This window comes from Carassius carassius, chromosome 11 (genome assembly GCF_963082965.1).
Source record: "Carassius carassius chromosome 11, fCarCar2.1, whole genome shotgun sequence".
Lineage (NCBI taxonomy): Eukaryota > Metazoa > Chordata > Actinopteri > Cypriniformes > Cyprinidae > Carassius > Carassius carassius.
Genome location: NC_081765.1, coordinates 20,989,125 through 21,006,584, shown reverse-complemented (window position 1 = coordinate 21,006,584; position 17,460 = coordinate 20,989,125). Strand labels below are relative to the sequence as shown.

General features: G+C 36.5%; 1 protein-coding gene across 1 annotated transcript; it reads left to right on the top strand.

Annotated features, from left to right (window-relative positions):
- Positions 1-1,527: 1,527 nt before the first annotated feature.
- Positions 1,528-14,371, top strand: LOC132153003 (chromatin assembly factor 1 subunit B-like). The gene is made up of 14 exons (XM_059562072.1): positions 1,528-1,679; positions 2,133-2,266; positions 2,373-2,505; positions 2,597-2,717; positions 3,247-3,350; positions 5,934-6,030; positions 6,172-6,256; positions 6,416-6,509; positions 7,238-7,307; positions 9,668-9,759; positions 9,845-10,004; positions 12,326-12,865; positions 13,549-13,628; positions 13,928-14,371. The coding sequence occupies exons 2-14, from the start codon at positions 2,141-2,143 to the stop codon at positions 14,065-14,067; spliced, it is 1,842 nt and encodes a 613-aa protein (XP_059418055.1). The 5' UTR covers positions 1,528-1,679; positions 2,133-2,140; the 3' UTR covers positions 14,068-14,371.
- Positions 14,372-17,460: the final 3,089 nt, after the last annotated feature.

Genomic DNA, 17,460 nt, shown 5'->3' with positions numbered 1-17,460 from the left:
GTGTGGCATCCCCTCTTCTTTTTATAACAGTCGGCAAACGTCTGGGCACTGAGGAGACAAGTTGCTCAAGTTTAGGAATAGGAATGTTGTCCCATTCTTGTCTAATACAGGCTTCTAGTTGCTCAACTGTCTTAGGTCTTCTTTGTTGCATCTTCCTCTTTATGATGCACCAAATGTTTTCTATGGGTGAAAGATCTGGACTGCAGGCTGGACATTTCAGTACCTGGATCCTTCTTCTACGTAGCCATGATGTTGTAATTGATGCAGTATGTGGTCTGGCATTATCATGTTGGAAAATGCAAGGTCTTCCCCGAAAGAGACGACGTCTGGATGGCAGCATATGTTGCTCTAGAACTTGGATATACCTTTCAGCATTGATGGTGCCCTTCCAGATGTGTAAGCTGCCCATGCCACACGCACTCATGCAACCCCATACCATCAGAGATGCAGGCTTCTGAACTGAGCGCTGATAACAACTTGGGTTGTCCTTGTCCTATTTAGACCGGATGACATGGCGTCCCAGTTTTCTAAAAAGAACTTCAAATTTTGATTCATCTGACCACAGAACAGTTTTCCACTTTGCCACAGTCCATTTTAAATTAGTCTTGGCACAGAGAAAACGGCTTTACTTCGGGATCATGTTTAGATATGGCTTCTTTTTTGACCTATAAAGTTTTAGCCAGCAACAGGGAATGGCAAGGTGGATTGTGTTCACTGACAATGTTTTCTGGAAGTATTCATGAGCCCATGTTGCGATTTCCATTACAGCAGCATTCCGGTATTTGAGGCAGTGCTGTCTAAGGCCCGAAAATACGGGTATCCAGTATGGTTTTCCGACCTTGACCCTTACGCACAGAGATTGTTCCAGATTCTCTGAATATTTGGATAATATTATGCTCTGTAGATGATGATAACTTCAAACTCTTTGCAATTTTTCTTTGAAAAACTCCTTTCTGATATTGCTCCACTATGTCTTACTTTGCAAAATCACAGCGACCGCCACTCTGAGAGGCTCTTTTTATACCCAATCATATTGCCAATTGACCTAATAAGTTGCAAATTGGTCCTCCAGCTGTTCCTTATATTTAACTTTTCCGGACTCTTATTGCTACCTGTCCCAACGTTTTTGGAATGTGTAGCTCTCATGAAATCGAAAATGAGCCAATATTTGGCATGATATTTCAAAATGTCTCACTTTCAACATTTGATATGTTATCTATATTCTATTTTGAATAAAATATAAGTTCATAAGATTTGTAAATTATTCTATTCCTTTTTTACTCACAATTTGTACACTTGTCCCAACTTTTTTGGAATCGGGTTTGTACTTAACTCTGTTCCAAACAGATATATAAATGTTTAAGTTGCCAAATACCTTTAAATATATGTAACATAAGGGTGTTTATTTTATTGTTGGATTAACCTAAACCGCCAAACAATATTTTATACGCATTTTTCTTATTACAAATAACACCATAATTATAAAGACAAAATCACAGTCCAACCTCGGATTGTTTGTGTAGGATCTGGCAACCTTCGACAACGGAAGTGCTCGTTTTCGGAAAGTTGCGCGGGAAAGGCGTCTGTTTGGGTGAAAGCGGGAGAGATACACGTAGCTAGCAACTGTGTTAAACAATTGATACGATTTTGTAACTTTAGCTGTCTTAGTAACGCAACTGGTAAGTTTTGAATTATATGCACTGTGACTTCTTCATCTATTTTTGGTTAACATTACGTGCTGTTATGTTGGTTTTCACCGAGAACTGTTGTGTTAGGTGAGTTGGTCCGTATTACGCTGTAATATTCGTTTATTATCCAAGGTGATGGTTTCTTTGTTCTGCGTTAATGCTACTGATTAACGGTTTGCGAGAACGCTTATTAATTGTTTTTAATAGTTTCTGCCTCTATGTCCATGAATTATTTAATTTTAAGCCAAAAATGTGTGTGGTGTTAGCATTGCTTTCAACTCCACTTTTTGTTACATCAATGCTTTACTTTTGTTTTTTAAAGGATTTCCTCTTTTGACAGTTTCAGTTTGTGTTTTTCTCATATTTTTTCCTGTTATATTACTTTTGCCTTTACTTTTTTGCATGATTTTAATATTTGTATCTCTTTATATCCTTGTCCATCAGGTGTCAGGATGAAGGTGGTAACTTGTGAGATTGCCTGGCATAATAAGGAGCCGGTGTACAGTATGGATTTCCAGCAGAGTGATGGGGGAAAGACACAGCGCCTTGCTACAGCTGGGGTGGACACCACAGTACGGGTAAGACAGAGCCTCTGCCTTCACGTTATACATCATCATAGGTGTCTTCCTAAATCAACACTGATGGCACATTACAGATTGTAAGATGAGAGCTGTTCTCTTTCAGATGTGGCGTGTGGATAAAGGGCCTGATGGGAAGGCGGTCGTTGAGTTTTTGTCTAACTTGGCACGACACACTAAAGCAGTGAACGTAGTGCGGTTCTCACCCACCGCTGAGGTCTTGGCTTCTGGAGGGGATGGTGAGTTTAAAGTCTAATCATTACCTGGGTAAGCTGGTTGAAATTGCTTCTAGTGCCTTTAAATGGTTTAATTAAATTTCTCTTTCTCAAGATGCTGCAATCTTGCTTTGGAAACTGAATGACAATAAGGAGCCTGAACAAACCCCGATTTTTCAGGAGAATGAAGATGATCAGCTCAATAAAGAGACCTGGAGTGTGGTCAAGACACTGAGGTCTGATTTTAGTGTTGTTGCTGTTGTTGTTTTCCTTCTTTTAAAATGTTCCCCTTGCCTGTCTTTTACATAAAAAATCACATTATCTGTTTTATAAATTGTTATTATTCTTGTGCACAAAACATCCATTTAAGTTTTTTTTTTTTTTTTTTTTTTTTTTTTTTTTTTTTTTTTTTTTTTTTTTAGATTTGTAATTTTCAGTCATAAATGTCATAAATCAGTCTAATTTAATCTTTAGTGAAATTAGATACTTCTATTTGTTTTTGTATGCTGGATTATTATTATTTTTATTTAAACCCAACCATTTTCTTACAATCAACTACAAGCTCACATTCAGATGATCTGCTTCCATCCAATTAACAACCAGTGCATAAAATCATGTCCCCATCCTTTTTTTAATAAACCATTTAACTCGGACGTATGTAACAATATGAAACAAAAATCTGCCACTACTTCCATTTCATTGCAACCATAAGTTATTTACTTTTGAGACATATCTTGAATACTCCTGTTGTTGTCTGTTTGTTAGGGGACATATTGAGGATGTATATGATATCTCATGGACCAGCGATGGGAACTTCATGGTTTCGGGCTCTGTGGACAACACTGCCATCATGTGGGATGTTAATAAGGGTATGAAATAGAGCTGTAATCTGGCATTAAAAGTTAGGCCCGACAGATTTCGGCCCAAGCCCGACAAGTACATTTTGATTGACACACAGCACTTTTGCCTTTTGTCACGAATGAGTAATTTATACATCTTTTAACATAATTTATTCATAACTAACGTAAGCTATAGGCCACTTTGAAGTTTGAACAAAGAATAAAATAAGTCCCCTGTAACATTGTAACATCTCAGCACTCTAAATAGGCCTAGGCACAGGCTCATTTAGCCTATAAATAGGCCAGCGCACCAATAAAAACGAGTCCTTAAATTAAGATAAATTCTAAATTAAGATGGGTATTTGGCAATAACGAAATTAATATAAAGGCTACACCGGATTTGCTTCGCCACTAGCAGCTGAGATTTAATAAAAGAATAATGCCAACATTAGCCTATATACTCTGCCTACATTATGCATTTAAGAATTAATATTTAGTTATAATTTGAAAAACCTTTACGCACAGATTAGGCTAGGCCTACATGTTTTTGTGGAGGAAAATGATTGAATCCACTGTAGATGGCTTCAGCGCGTTCTTGCGCTCACTGATGGTGCGTCATTATTCGCTCATTATTCTCATTATAAACACGGTCAAAACTTTTCCACACCTCAGACTTTATGGAATTACATTTAGTTCAATAATAATGAACGTAACTTTATAAAACTGAACGTAACTTTTTCAGAAACTATCAAACATAGGCAATTACAAAAGAAAAAAAAACAGAATGAAAATTGAAAAAAAATAACTCTGTTGCACAAATGTAACAGGCTCTTCAAATATGCTTCATTTTTGTTAATGTTTTTCAAATATTCGTTTTCGCTGATCGTGGATTCTGAATGCATTGCCACAGACTTCACTTTTGTTTCGCAGTTTTTCGTTTGGAGTTTTGACACAAACTTCTCGTGGGGGCGGGGTTAACAGTGATCTACTCTGATTGGATGGACAGTTCTTGATGGACAGGTGCTCTCTGACTGGGAAGTACAGACGCCACTCAGTGGCGCGCGCCGCGCATATTGAAAGCTCTCGTGGTGATTAAATCTGGTCTCTACCGCAAAAATTATTTTTTTACAGACAAATTCAAAGAAATTTATTTTAAGCTCATACACAGGTTCTACCCTGTAAAGAAGTTTATACAAAGATTTAAATCTGACATTGATCTTACACGCTCTTTTTGTTCGAGTTCTGAAGAAACTGTACACTATTTTGGTCATGTCACTACACTCAGAAACTTTGGGATGATATTGGTGTGTTTGTCAAGTGTAAGATTTTGCCAGGCTTCTCAGTACATATGAAAAACCTTATATTTGGGTATTATGACCCCACAAACAAAAATATCAGTTTTGTTATTAATTTAAATTTTTTCCTAAACAAATTTCACATTCACAAATGCAAATTCTCCAACTGTAAACCTGTCTTCTCTGTTTTTCTAAAAGAAATGGAAAACTATTTGAATGTAATCTCAGTGTCTAAAAAGAAAGGACTGTTAGAATATGCTCCGCCTTTGATCATGTGTGATTTTTAGATTTTGTCCCTCTTTTCTTTAGTTCTATTTTATTCTTTGTTTTTGTTTTTTGTTTGTTTTTTTGTGGTTGATATTATGTGATGTATGTATGTTTTTGTTTTCTGCATTAATTAAAAAAGAAAAAGAAAAAAATTCAGTAACACAAGCTTACTTCAAGCTGCCTTGAAGGACAAGAGCTCATCTTTACAGACTGAGACGATCGAAGTTCAAATATTATTTACATATTTAGTATACAAATCACCGCGAGAGCCTTCCAATATGCGTGCCACTCTCTGGTGCCACTGACTGAGTGACGTCTGTACTTCCCGGTCAGAGAGCACCTGTCCATCAAAAGCTCACTATCCAATCAGAGTAGATCACTGTTAACCCCGCCCCCACGAGAAGTTTGTGTCAAAACTCCAAACAAAAAACTGTGAAGCAAAAGCAAAATCTGTGGCAATGCATTCAGAATCCACGATCAGCGAAAACGAATCTTTGAAAAACATTAACAAAAATGAAGCATATTTGAAGAGCCTGTTACATTTGTGCAACTGAGTTAATTTTTTTCAGTTTCATTGTTTTTTTTCTTTTGTAATGGCATATTTTTGATAGTTTCTGAAAAAGTTACGTTCAGTTTTATAAAGTTTCGTTCATTTTTATTGAAACAAATGTAATTCCATAGACTTTGCTTTAGTTGCTGGTGCAATCAAAATGTAATCACCAGAGGCAAGCCTCTGTTACACCTACTCTGCATACATTTTTTTGCATCTTTCTTGAGCTAATCGAAACACATCACATGACCGCTCATTTACCTCGCAAACTGGAGTGCAAACCCGAGCCCATGTAAAATAATCTAAATTATACCTGTCGTATTCAGTCGAAGATCTTCAGCTCTAGTATGAAACCTGAAGCAGGACTATTGACTTGCATATTTTTTGCTTTTGATGAAGTGATGCGTGTTGTAAATTATGACAGTGAATAGTTTTTTTTAGTTATCAGAACTTTAGAAAATGTTTTGTGGTTATTGAATTCAGTGTCTGATTTGTTTGCAGGTCAAAAGATGTGCATTTTTAATGATCATAAGAGTTATGTGCAAGGAGTAGCATGGGACCCTCTCGGACAGTACATCAGCACATTAAGCTGTGATAGGTTAGTATGCTGATATAAATGGCTTAATTTCAAGCCATTACAGATAATCATAGCCAAGAGTCTTATCATGAGAATTTTTAGATTAAACCTTTTTTTACATGGTTTTGCATACTGACAGCATGTAAAATCTGTGTGTCTTAGGGTTATGCGTGTGTACAATGCTCACAACAGGAAAAAAGCTCACAGTGTGAGTAAGATGACCTCAGCCGCAGCTGCAGACGGAGAGGTGAGTGTCACTGGGATCTTCAGCCGGCCTTTATTTTTCAATAAAGCTGATATTTATTAAGAGATTGCCCACATCAGTCAATAACAGTGTTTGAGTACTTCTCAGATTTTAAAAGGTCTTCTTTATTATTATTGTTGTGATTTACTCACTTTTGTGCAGGTGAAGAACTACAGAATGTTCCATGATGACAGCATGAGATCTTTCTTCAGACGTCTCACATTCACACCTGATGGGTCATTCCTCCTTGCACCAGGTGCACTTTTATTTATTTTATTTATATATATATATATATATATATATATATATACACACACACACACTTTGGCTATATCCACACGAATCCAGGGCTTTCCCTATCCGATCTTTTTTTTTTCTCCTCGCCTCAAGAAATGTCTGCGTCCACACAAAACCACAAAACCAACAGAAAACGATGTAGTATACATGCCAGACCAGTATGTGGCACTGTAATTCTGCCACAGATACACAAAAAATGGAGAAGACATGGACTATGCATAAACCTTGCGCGTGGTATACAAACGAACATGGAGCATTACATTTATTAATCTGTGTTAATGTTAGATAATAAAAAGACAATCATTCAGTGTTTGTTCATGTTCTTGTTGCTGTTACGTGACGTAGCATTATTTGACTAGGGGCGAAGCGTGGGCTGATGACGTCATCGTTTCAGAAAATATACGGATTCGCTGTCCACACGAAAACACCAGATCCATGTGGACAAAATACCTATCCACTAAAATATTTGTGCGTATTCACAGAAACGCTTCTCTGTGTGGACGGGGCCTTTAACGTGCGTTTACTCAGAATGTTTATGTAATGTATGGGTGAGTAGTTATAACAAACTTTTTAATGTTTTGTTAGAACTATTCAACATATTAACAGTGTGTATTTTTGGCCTAGTGTCCATGTGCATTCCTTGTGTAGTCAATATGGAAAATGTTTATTTACTCATTTTATTTTTAGCCGGGTGTGTCGAGGCTGGAGAGAATGTCACAAACACAACATACGTATTCTCCAGAAAAAGCTTCAAGAGGTTTGTGTTTTATTGGATGGGGAAGCATATTTTTATTCAGCAAGTATGCATTACATTTACTAAAAGTGATAGTTAAGACATTTATGTTAGAAAAGATTTCTAATTCAAATAAATACTTGTGTTTGTACATTATTATCAGAGGTGGATAGAGTACAAAAATATTCTACTCAAGTAAAAGTACCATTACATTAATGAAATTTTACTTAAGTACAAGTACAAGTAAAAGTACCAGTCTAAAAATCAACTCAAGTAAAAGTAAAAAGTAGCTCATTTAAAATTTACTCAGAGTAAAAACTACTTAGCTACATTTTAACAGTGGGAGTGAGTCAAAAATGGGACAGGCCAAGGGTGTCAAACTCAGTTCCTGGAGGGCCACAGTCCTGCACAGTTTAGATTTAACCCTAATTAAACACACCTGATCCAGCTAATCTAATCATTTAGGTTTATTTGAAAACTACATGATATGTGTGCTGGAGCAGGGTTAGAACTAAACTCTGCAGGGCTACGACCCTCCAGGAACTGAGTTTGACACCCCTGGGATAGGTCTATTAATCTCAAACTAGTTGTTTTTAATTAAAGGAATCAGTTATTTAGAATAATAAAACATTTGGGCTGTTACCAGGCAAATCAGTATGAACAAACTCATCTTTTAATGCAGAAGATTCATTGGAAGTGGCATTTAGATGTATTACACTGTTTAGTGCAGGACAAGAATGCATTTAACCTGCAGTTACAAATGCATGAATAATGTTTTGATATACAAGACATAAAATGTTGAATACTCATTTGAAATGATAAGAAATTAATTATTAAAAAAAAATCAAAAGATACTTTAAATGTGAAATTAAAATGGCCAGTATGTGTCAGCCATATATATGATATCTATGGTGTCAGCAAGTCACTGTTAATAATTGAGTAATTGCGATTGAACCGAATCATTTAAACGGTTGATTCATTCAGGAACGAAACACTGTCACGTTGCTCAGAGACGCAAAACTGTGCTTTGGTGGCTGTGTTTGGAATTATTTTCTGGTGTAGAAATAGAGCTAAAAAAAGGCAATATGGTGTCTAAAACGCAAGTCTCTTAATTAACTTGTTTACTGAACTGTTATATATATGTATGTATATATTCATGATGATTTTTGGAGGAAAAGACGGCATTCTTTGTGATTTTGATTTAATATATGAAATTATATAAATATGTGAATTTTCTGCCCTTATATCTTCAATTTTGTGATCATTCTAAATGCATTTTAGGAGACTGAATCACACAGTGAAAGAACGCACTATAAATGCGCATGCACATCATTAAAACAAAAAATATGATATTATCGCAGACGATATATATAGCACACTCCTCACCACTGTCTTTTTGGCTAATTTGTGCAAAACCTCTTGCTAAAATGTCAAAGCTTCATTTTAACCACCAATGCAACGATGCAATTATTTAGCTTACCTCTACATTCTTGCGAAGGGTTGATGTCTTGTCGAGATTTTATAAGCTGCTAGTTTGGTCTTCCTAGGCAAGTACAGCTTACACTGCATAATAGAGCATACATATGGCCAGGGGTTCGCTTCATTTCCTTCGAGTTCAACTTCAGAATATGACGGGGTTTCGTTTTCAGCGATGTCTGCACCACTAACGCCTGTTTTGACCGTCTGCATCTTTCTTGTGATTTTAGCGCCAGTTTGCCCTCCTGCCCATTATTTACTGACGTAGTTTCCAGGGAGCGATTTTTATTTTTTCTTTACTCCGTAATTAATGAGTTTTAAAATGTAGCGAAGTACAATACTTTAAACAAAATATACTCAAGTAAAAGTAAAATTACAGATTTAAAAAATTACTTTAAAAAGTATTAGTACACAAAAAAGCTACTCAATTACAGTAACGCGAGTAAATGTAATTCGTTACTTTCCACCTCTGATTATTATTCATTAGTTAGGCCCGAAAACATACCACAAATTTCACAATCAACATAATCAACACTACTGTTCTCAACATTGAGCACCAAATCAGTTTATTAGATTAATTTTTGAAGGATCATGGCATGCTGAAGACTTGAGTAATGGCTATGGAAAATTCAGCTTTGCTATCACAGGAATAAATTGCATTTTTAAATATTCAAATAGAAAAGAGTTATTTAAAATTGAAATAATATCTCACAGTAGTTTTATTCAAATAGATGCATCCTTGCTGAACATAAGATTCAAAAACATTTACAAAATCTTACCGCACCATAAAATGTTCCATCTTGTGTATTTTTGGTAAATGAAAATGGTTTACAATACACAGCCTGACTGCTGAGACCGTATTGATTTTTGTTACCATGTTTAGTGTTTGACGTGTGTTTGTGTGTCAGGCCCATTGCTCATCTGCCATGTCCATCTAAAGCGACACTGGCTGTGCGCTGCAGCCCAGTGTACTATGAGCTGAGGACAAAAACAGCTGAAGGTACACCCAATACCCTTCACAAACTGTTCCACTTATGTCACATGCATGCAATGGAAAGACAGTGCTGTCCTTTTATGTTTCACAGGTGGTTCACTGAAGCCAGTGTCAAACACGTTTAATTTGCCATATCGGCTGGTGTTCGCAGTTGCATCTGAAGACTCAATCTTCTTTTATGACACACAACAGGCGCTGCCGTTTGGATACGTGTCCAACATCCACTACCACACACTGAGTGATCTCAGCTGGTAAGTTGCACAGACTTGTAGGTGTTTTGGGCCTGTTATTTTTACGTGACTTAAGTTGTGCTTGTTCTACATCAGGGATATTCAAATCTGGCCCAAGAGATCCACTTTCCTGCATAGTTTAGCTCTAACCCAAATCAAACACACCTGAGCATGCTAATCAATGTCTTCAGGATCATTAGAAAATCACAGGTAGGTGAGTTTGATAAGGGTTGTAGCTAAACTCTGCAGCAGATTTGCCCTCCAGGGCAAGATTTGAGGAATCCTGTTCTACATGGTGATAGCAGGAGGAAGATGCTTCTGTCCACAAAATGTGTCCCAGTGTAGGTGCATGTGGTAGCCTGAAATGACCAGGTATATTTGGAGTTACAAAAATGTGATCTTTAGAAATGCTTTGTTCATAAACCTGTCAGTAGTAAAACATGCTATTTTATTAAGTGTTATATTTTATACATGTAAATTTTATTTTATTTTGAAATCTCATTATGAAAAAAATAGCTGTTCTCTAATACACATTGGCCGCAATTAATGGCACACTTTTATTCAATATTTTTCAACCTCATTTTGCCAAGATTACAACACTCTTGAGTCTTCTCCTATAATGTCTGATGAGTTTGGAGAATACCTGACGAGATCAGAGACTACTCCTCCTCCATATAGGATCTCTGAAATGGCCTTGGCAGAACCTTAAACGGGTCATAGTACACCTTTTTACGAAGTCTTGATTTGTTTTTTTGGGGTGTATTAGAAGTAAAAGTGAAAGTCGTGACATTTGCCAAGTATTGTTACCCATACTCGTAATTGGTGCTCTGCATTTAACCCATCCAAGCGCACACACCATGAACACACACCCGTAGCAAAGGGGAAGCTATAGATCCAGCGCCCGGGGAGCAACGGCGGGTTCAGTGCCTTGCTCAAGGGCACCTCAGCCATGGGTATTGAGGGTGTTCATTCACTCCTCCCAACTCCTGCCAGCACCAAGACTCGAACCTGTGGTTGGAGTTGGGCTTATAACTGAAGAGTTGAGAATAAGTTTTCATGCTTGATTGTTCCAAAAAACGCATAATTTTTCACGTATTTTACATAGTGCAACACCTCTTCTCCCAGTCAGTTTCAAACGCTGTTTAGTTCCTGTTTCATTGAAAGCCCTCTTTCTGAATTAAGAACTTTGTGTTGTGTTTGAACTGCTAAGTGCGTGTGCCGGAAATGTCACACCCTTACCATAACTACATGTTTCATCTGCTCAGCTGTAAATATTATTGATGGCATTCATTTTGACATACTGCTGTCCTCTGTAAAATGTGCACCGCACAGATAAAGTTGGAATTAAAATGGTAAAAATGTTTTTCTGCCTTATAAAGGCCAAACAAAGGGGTTTTGGAACTGGGATGGAAAAAACAATGGATTCATCACCTTATTAAAGCAGATCTTTTTTCTACTTTGTCCTCACTTGTGCAGCTCATCCAGGCCTTGTCTTTGTGTGTGTGTGTGTGTGTGTGTGTATTCTGTGGGGAGGAATTATTTAAATGAGTAACATTTTGGCCTCACAATATCTGGAAGAAGCACACAGTAGCCCAAACGACCCATTTGTTGTAGTTCTTGAAGTGTTTTGTCAATGAATCATTGTCCTGATGGAAAATCCAAACAAAGCTCATTATAAGATTTCTAGCAATTTTTTTTTTTTAGTTCGATAGAATCTATGATGCCATGCATCTGAACAAGATGTCCAGGACCTCCAGCAGGAAAATAGTTAACAGCATTGAAGATACAGCAGTATATTTAATTGTACACATGGGCTACTCTTTTCATCCCTGTGTGTAACTTTTTTTTTTTTCATCTGACCATAGAACCCAGCCCACTAAGCCCAGTAAGAAGTTCCATTAGTGTCTGGCAACTGAATGTTCTGGAATTATTTTTTGGATGAGAGCAGAGGATTTTTTTGAAACCTTCCCAAATAATTTGTGGTGATGTAGGTGGTGTTTTATTTATTTATTTCAGGCTTTTTGACCTCTAGACTCAGCTGCACATCAGCCTGATTTGTTTTACTTGAATCCTGGCCATTGTTTCTGCTTTACTAGGAAATTAATAATTTATATGTAGCCAATGCAACCAAATACTGCCATTTCTTGTGAGTCACAGATGAGTACAGAATATGTTCTTGTCTGTTAAGATTAACTTTATCTGTGGTGAAATGCATGGCAGTTGACCAGCCAGTGTTATTGTTCAAGTTATAGAAAATGCAGACCTCAAAAATCTAGAGTAATTTTGATATTAACTTCATTGACACATTTAACACATTTGCTGTTATGGATGTTGTTCTACAGGTCTCGTGATGGCTCCTTCTTGGCAGTGTCATCTACTGACGGCTACTGTTCCTTCGTGTCATTTGAGGAAGGGGAGCTGGGCACCCCATTGAAAGAGCGACCTCCACTGGAGATGGTGACTCCATCTTCTACTAATGAGAAGAAAGGCAAGAGACCCTCAGCTAATGGGAGGACTGCTTCCCCGGTTCCTCGCCAGGCAAATACACCTGCTGCACAGGAAAAGGAGAAAGAGGGTTCTGCTGGCCCCTCGTCCTCCAAGACCCCCAGTGTATCTGGTCCAGAAGAGAAACGCACACCTCAAGCACTGAAAACCAAACCTCAGCCTAGAAGGATCACACTCAATACCCTGGAGGGCTGGGGCAAACCCAGCACCCCCAAATCACCGGCAGCTGCCCCCGGTACAGCCCCAAACACACCCAAATCTGCTCCCTCCACCCCTGGATCCAGCAGAGGACCCCTTACACCTCTTACAGCACCTAGCACTCCCCTGGGACCCCTCAACTCCAAAAATACCACATTTCCAAAAGGACCAACTCCTCGGTAGGGCAGCACATCTGTGGTATGATCTGATGTAACATTGTTTTTTAACTATGCTTGCATTCACTTGGGGTCAGTAAGACTTTTGTTGTTGTTGTTGTTTGACAGCAAAGACATTTATAATTTTCAAAAGATTTCTATTTCAAATTGTTTTCTTTTGAACTTTCTATTTAAAGAATCATGAAAGAATGTTTCAGTTTTCACAAAAATAAGCAGAAAAACTGTTAAGACAAAATGTTTCTTGATCACCAAATCAGCATGTTGGAATGATTTCTGAATGATCATGTGACGCTGAAGAATGGAGTAATGATGCTGAAAATTCAGCTCTGCCACCACAGGAATAATTTACATTTACATTTTACAATACATCAAATACATTAAAATCGAAAAGGTCATATTTCACAATATTACTGTTTTTATTGCCTTATTTACTGATAAAATGCAGTCTTGGTAAGCACAAGAAACTTTTTTTTTTCAAAGACTTAACTTTTTCGGACCCAGACTTTTGAACTGTAGTGTTTCTGACGACTAATTTCTCAGTTTCCTGGTCTGACTGTTATGGCAACCCATACATGTATCCCTGAAATTATATAGATTTAGTGTTACAGCTTAATCCATGACCTGAGCAGTAAAGATGATGTGCACAATAAATCAACTATGTAAAAATTATTATTTATTTTTTTCAGACGAATTTCACTGACTCCAGTTGTCTCCAAATCCCCCATTTCTTTGGTCACCCCATCTTCCACAGAGAAAGCCAAACACGGTTAGTAGGCCCTTGCTTTTAAGTTTTGCTTTTTATGTAAGTTTAGATTTTTTTTATGTTGAAGTGGTTTTTCAATGTTTGCTTTAAATATCCATCATTTTTTGTTTTAGAAAATTATTTGTTTCTCAATCTCATTTTGAGTTGCCTAAAAGACTATTTTGTATTTAACCATATTTGTTCATATTTTGCTGTCATTTTGCTGTTGCTTTATGTGTAAGAAGCATGTAAATGAATTGTTGTTGTTTGTATATTTGTGCACACGGTCTTACCGGTCATTTACAAATATTTGTTCATCACAGAGAGACCATCTCCCCCCAGCGACCCAGCATGCAAACCTCCTGAATCCAAGAGGTCCAAGACTGATGTTACCAGTGGTTCTGCCCAGAGCAGTGAGCACAAAGTAGACACAGAACCCAGTGTCAAACCCCAGGAACCATAAACACTTTGTCCCTCTTTATTAGTAAACTCATAAACCAATAACTTAAACAGCATGATCCCATGGACATTTGGAGTTGCATACTATGTTTCTGAAACTCATCTTCACTTTCAATTTCAATGTTTGTCAATTTTCTATATGAAGAGAAGAAAATACATGTAATTATTCTTTATAACCACCTAATCCCTTGTGACTGAAATTCCTTTTTTGAAATCCCATCTTATGGACAGAAATATTTTACTTTTGTACCATTTGTTTGAATTTTCTTCATAAAGATTAAGAATGGGGAGGTTATTTGAAGTAAAAAGAAATGTATACAGTGGATTGCAATGTTTTGTAAAGATTTGCTTGAACATTTTGCAAGATTCTTAAAAAAAAAATTCTAAAAGACTGATTTGTTGCATTCACATTTATTGAAACAGAGTTGTATAGCATGTTGTCAAACAAAATTTCTATTGTTGTAGGAAGTTATTATACAATATGTATTTAGTCTTTTACAGTAACAAGCTCTGTTAAGGGAATTATGTGAATTTGAATTCATCATCACAAATGCAAACAAACTGTTAAATAAAATCCTAAATTAGCAGAACTAAAAAAAAAGAGATATTATAAGAGATATAAGTTAGTAGGACCTTCGATTTTGTACTACACAAGCAGGTTATTGCACTTATCTTGAAATATTGAGTGAGAAACTCATTTAAATTTCATAACCGTAACTAAAATGAGCTTTAAGGCAAAAAAAAACTTGTTACCTAATTTTGTTTTTCCATTTAGAACCCATTTCAGAACTCTTAACAGGCACGTGCACACATAGACATGAAAGGGGGCTTGAGCACCTGCCCTTTTTATTCCTGGAGAGAAAGTGCCCTTTTTTCTGGGATGCTTTTTTTTTTATTTTTGAAAAATAATATATATTTCTGTTTGCACACAGCTTCCCTGTCAAACAAATATATTTATTGAAATATAGTATCTAAATATCAGGTCAGAAGTTCTGAAGCGTTCCCTCTTCCGCTAAAGAAAATAGTCCGCTCCGTCTCTACGGTTAGAATCATGTGAGTCCATAGCAACGCTCTGTTTTTCATGGCAACGGCCTGTTATACTCCGCACAGCGGTCTGTTGGTTATAACAGACCGCATTCTACATTGGAATTCAACCAAGCCATGTAATAAAATAAGTTAATAAAATAAGCATATATCACCACCAGGTGATATGCTTTAGTTATTTTGTTTATCCTATTTACCTGCATTTCCCTGTCAATTAGATGCAAATGTGCGCATTTTAACTAGTTGACGCCTAATTTGCATATACAGAACGTCCCCAGTTATTGACTTACATCAAGAGTCTTGCCCCCTGAAATTTAGAAATCTAAATTGGTGAATTTAGAAGAAATCTACAGATGCAAACAGATGGAGGATACACTCTAAAAAATGTAGTAAATCTGAGTAACTGCATCTGGTACATTAATAAATAAAACTGAGTAGAAATAAGTTAACATTAAACTTTAAAAATAACAATATTTATAAATTAACTATTTAAGTAATTTAACTTTTTTATTTCCTCGAAACCTTTATAAAATAGTATTCCATACCACCACAAATACATACATGACATTGGCTTTTATTGAATTTTTACTCAATTATTTTGGTAAGTTTAATTTTAAAGTGTTATGTATTCTGATAACACCAAAATAATTAAAACGATGTAGTGCCTTGTGCAAAAATAAACAAATTATTAGTAAAACACGCCCCTCTGTTTGATGCAGTTATTTAGGTTATTCTAAATATGAAGAGTTCAGATGAAAAATCCTCTAAGTGCCATCTGAAATTTCCTTCAATAATGATCATTTTTATCAAGCTTGTATGTTTATGTTCACTTATTTCACATTACTGGCAATGAAAATTACCTATTAATTGTCATTTAGGTTAAATTACTGAACTTAAATACGAGCTTGAAAAAAAAAGCTCATAAGAAAATTTCAGATGGCACTTAGAGGCTTTTGCATCTGAACTCTGCATATATACTTGAAACTAGTAGCATAGAAAATGTTTTCAAAACATGCACATTGTGGAATGGTTTCCTTTGCTGCTCTATAAACCTAGTGAATACTAAGGAGACCATGGTTTCTGTGAACTGATTATTTTGTAGACATCTTTTGAAAATGAAACAATTGTGTGAGTTTGAGGAAGATAAAATTAAAACTTTAAATTATTTTTTTTTAAAAGGAAGTCAGAGTTGCGTTAATATATATATATATATATATATATATATATATATATATATATATATATATATATATATATATATATATATATATACTTTTTTGTTTAAAAAAAAAAAAAACTAATTATGAGAGGTGCCCTTTATTTCACTTGAGCCCCTGCCCCTCAAAATGCCTGTGCACGTCCCTGACTCTTAATATAAATAGCACTCAATGTATTTAAAGCATTTATTTACAAAGCTTGAATTAAGATTAAAAATATATTTTTTTTTTATGGATGAACAGGGTGGGTTGGGTTGGGTTTGGGGCAATATTAAAAGTAGTTGCTGGTATCTTCTGTGGCCACCAGCTGCTATAAATACTATAGTGCATCTTTTCCACATGGACTGCACCAGTTTTCCACCAGGCAATTGCAAGTTTTTGAACATGGGAGGACATGATTATATGTGGGTTGACATTGCAAGGATGATCAGCTGTCTTAAGCATCTTTTGTTATGGACATTGGCATTTTTTTTTTTTTTTTTTGCCACACCTGCAGTCATGTTTTCCTTACAGCAGAAGTACCGTATGGCATGTTTAAGGAGTCTGGGCATCTTTTGGTGCTTTTCAGAGTCAGTAGAAAGGTCTCTTAAGTAATTGTAACTGACCTTAATTGTCTGCTGCCTGTAAACCATAAAAGTGTCTAAAGAACTGTTCCACTGGTGCATGTGCAATAATTGTTTATGGTCCGTTGAACAAGCATGTAAAACCTTGTTTAAACCATTTCCAATAATGTTCTGAAACCCGAGTCCTATTTTTTTCTGAGTTTATATACACACTGATCAGCCAACAACAATAAAACCACCCGCCTAATTTTGTGTAGGTCCCCCTTGTGCTACCAAAACAGGTCCGATCCATCAAGGCATGGACTCCACAAGACTTCTGAACGTGTCCTGGGGTGTCTGGCACCAAGACATTAGCAGCAGATCCATTAAGTTGTGAGGTGGGGTCTGTATGGATAGAGTTTGTTGGTCCAGCACACCCTATATAGCAGGGGTGGTCAGCGTCAGTCTTGGCGAGCCACACTCCTGCAGAGTTTTGTTCCAACCTTGATAAAAACTTACCTTCCTGCTAGTAACCCTTAGACCTTAATTAGCTTGCTCTGGTGTGTTTGATTAGGGTTGGATCTGAGGTCTGCA

Bases quoted from the DNA above. Each gene is read 5' to 3' on its own strand.
- LOC132153003 (XM_059562072.1), top strand. From the start codon at position 2,141: ATGAAGGTGGTAACTTGTGAGATTGCCTGGCATAATAAGGAGCCGGTG. The intron at 9,760-9,844 runs GTACACCCAATA...TATGTTTCACAG, and splicing joins GAGGACAAAAACAGCTGAAG to GTGGTTCACTGAAGCCAGTG. The intron at 12,866-13,548 runs GTAGGGCAGCAC...TATTTTTTTCAG, and splicing joins CCAAAAGGACCAACTCCTCG to ACGAATTTCACTGACTCCAG.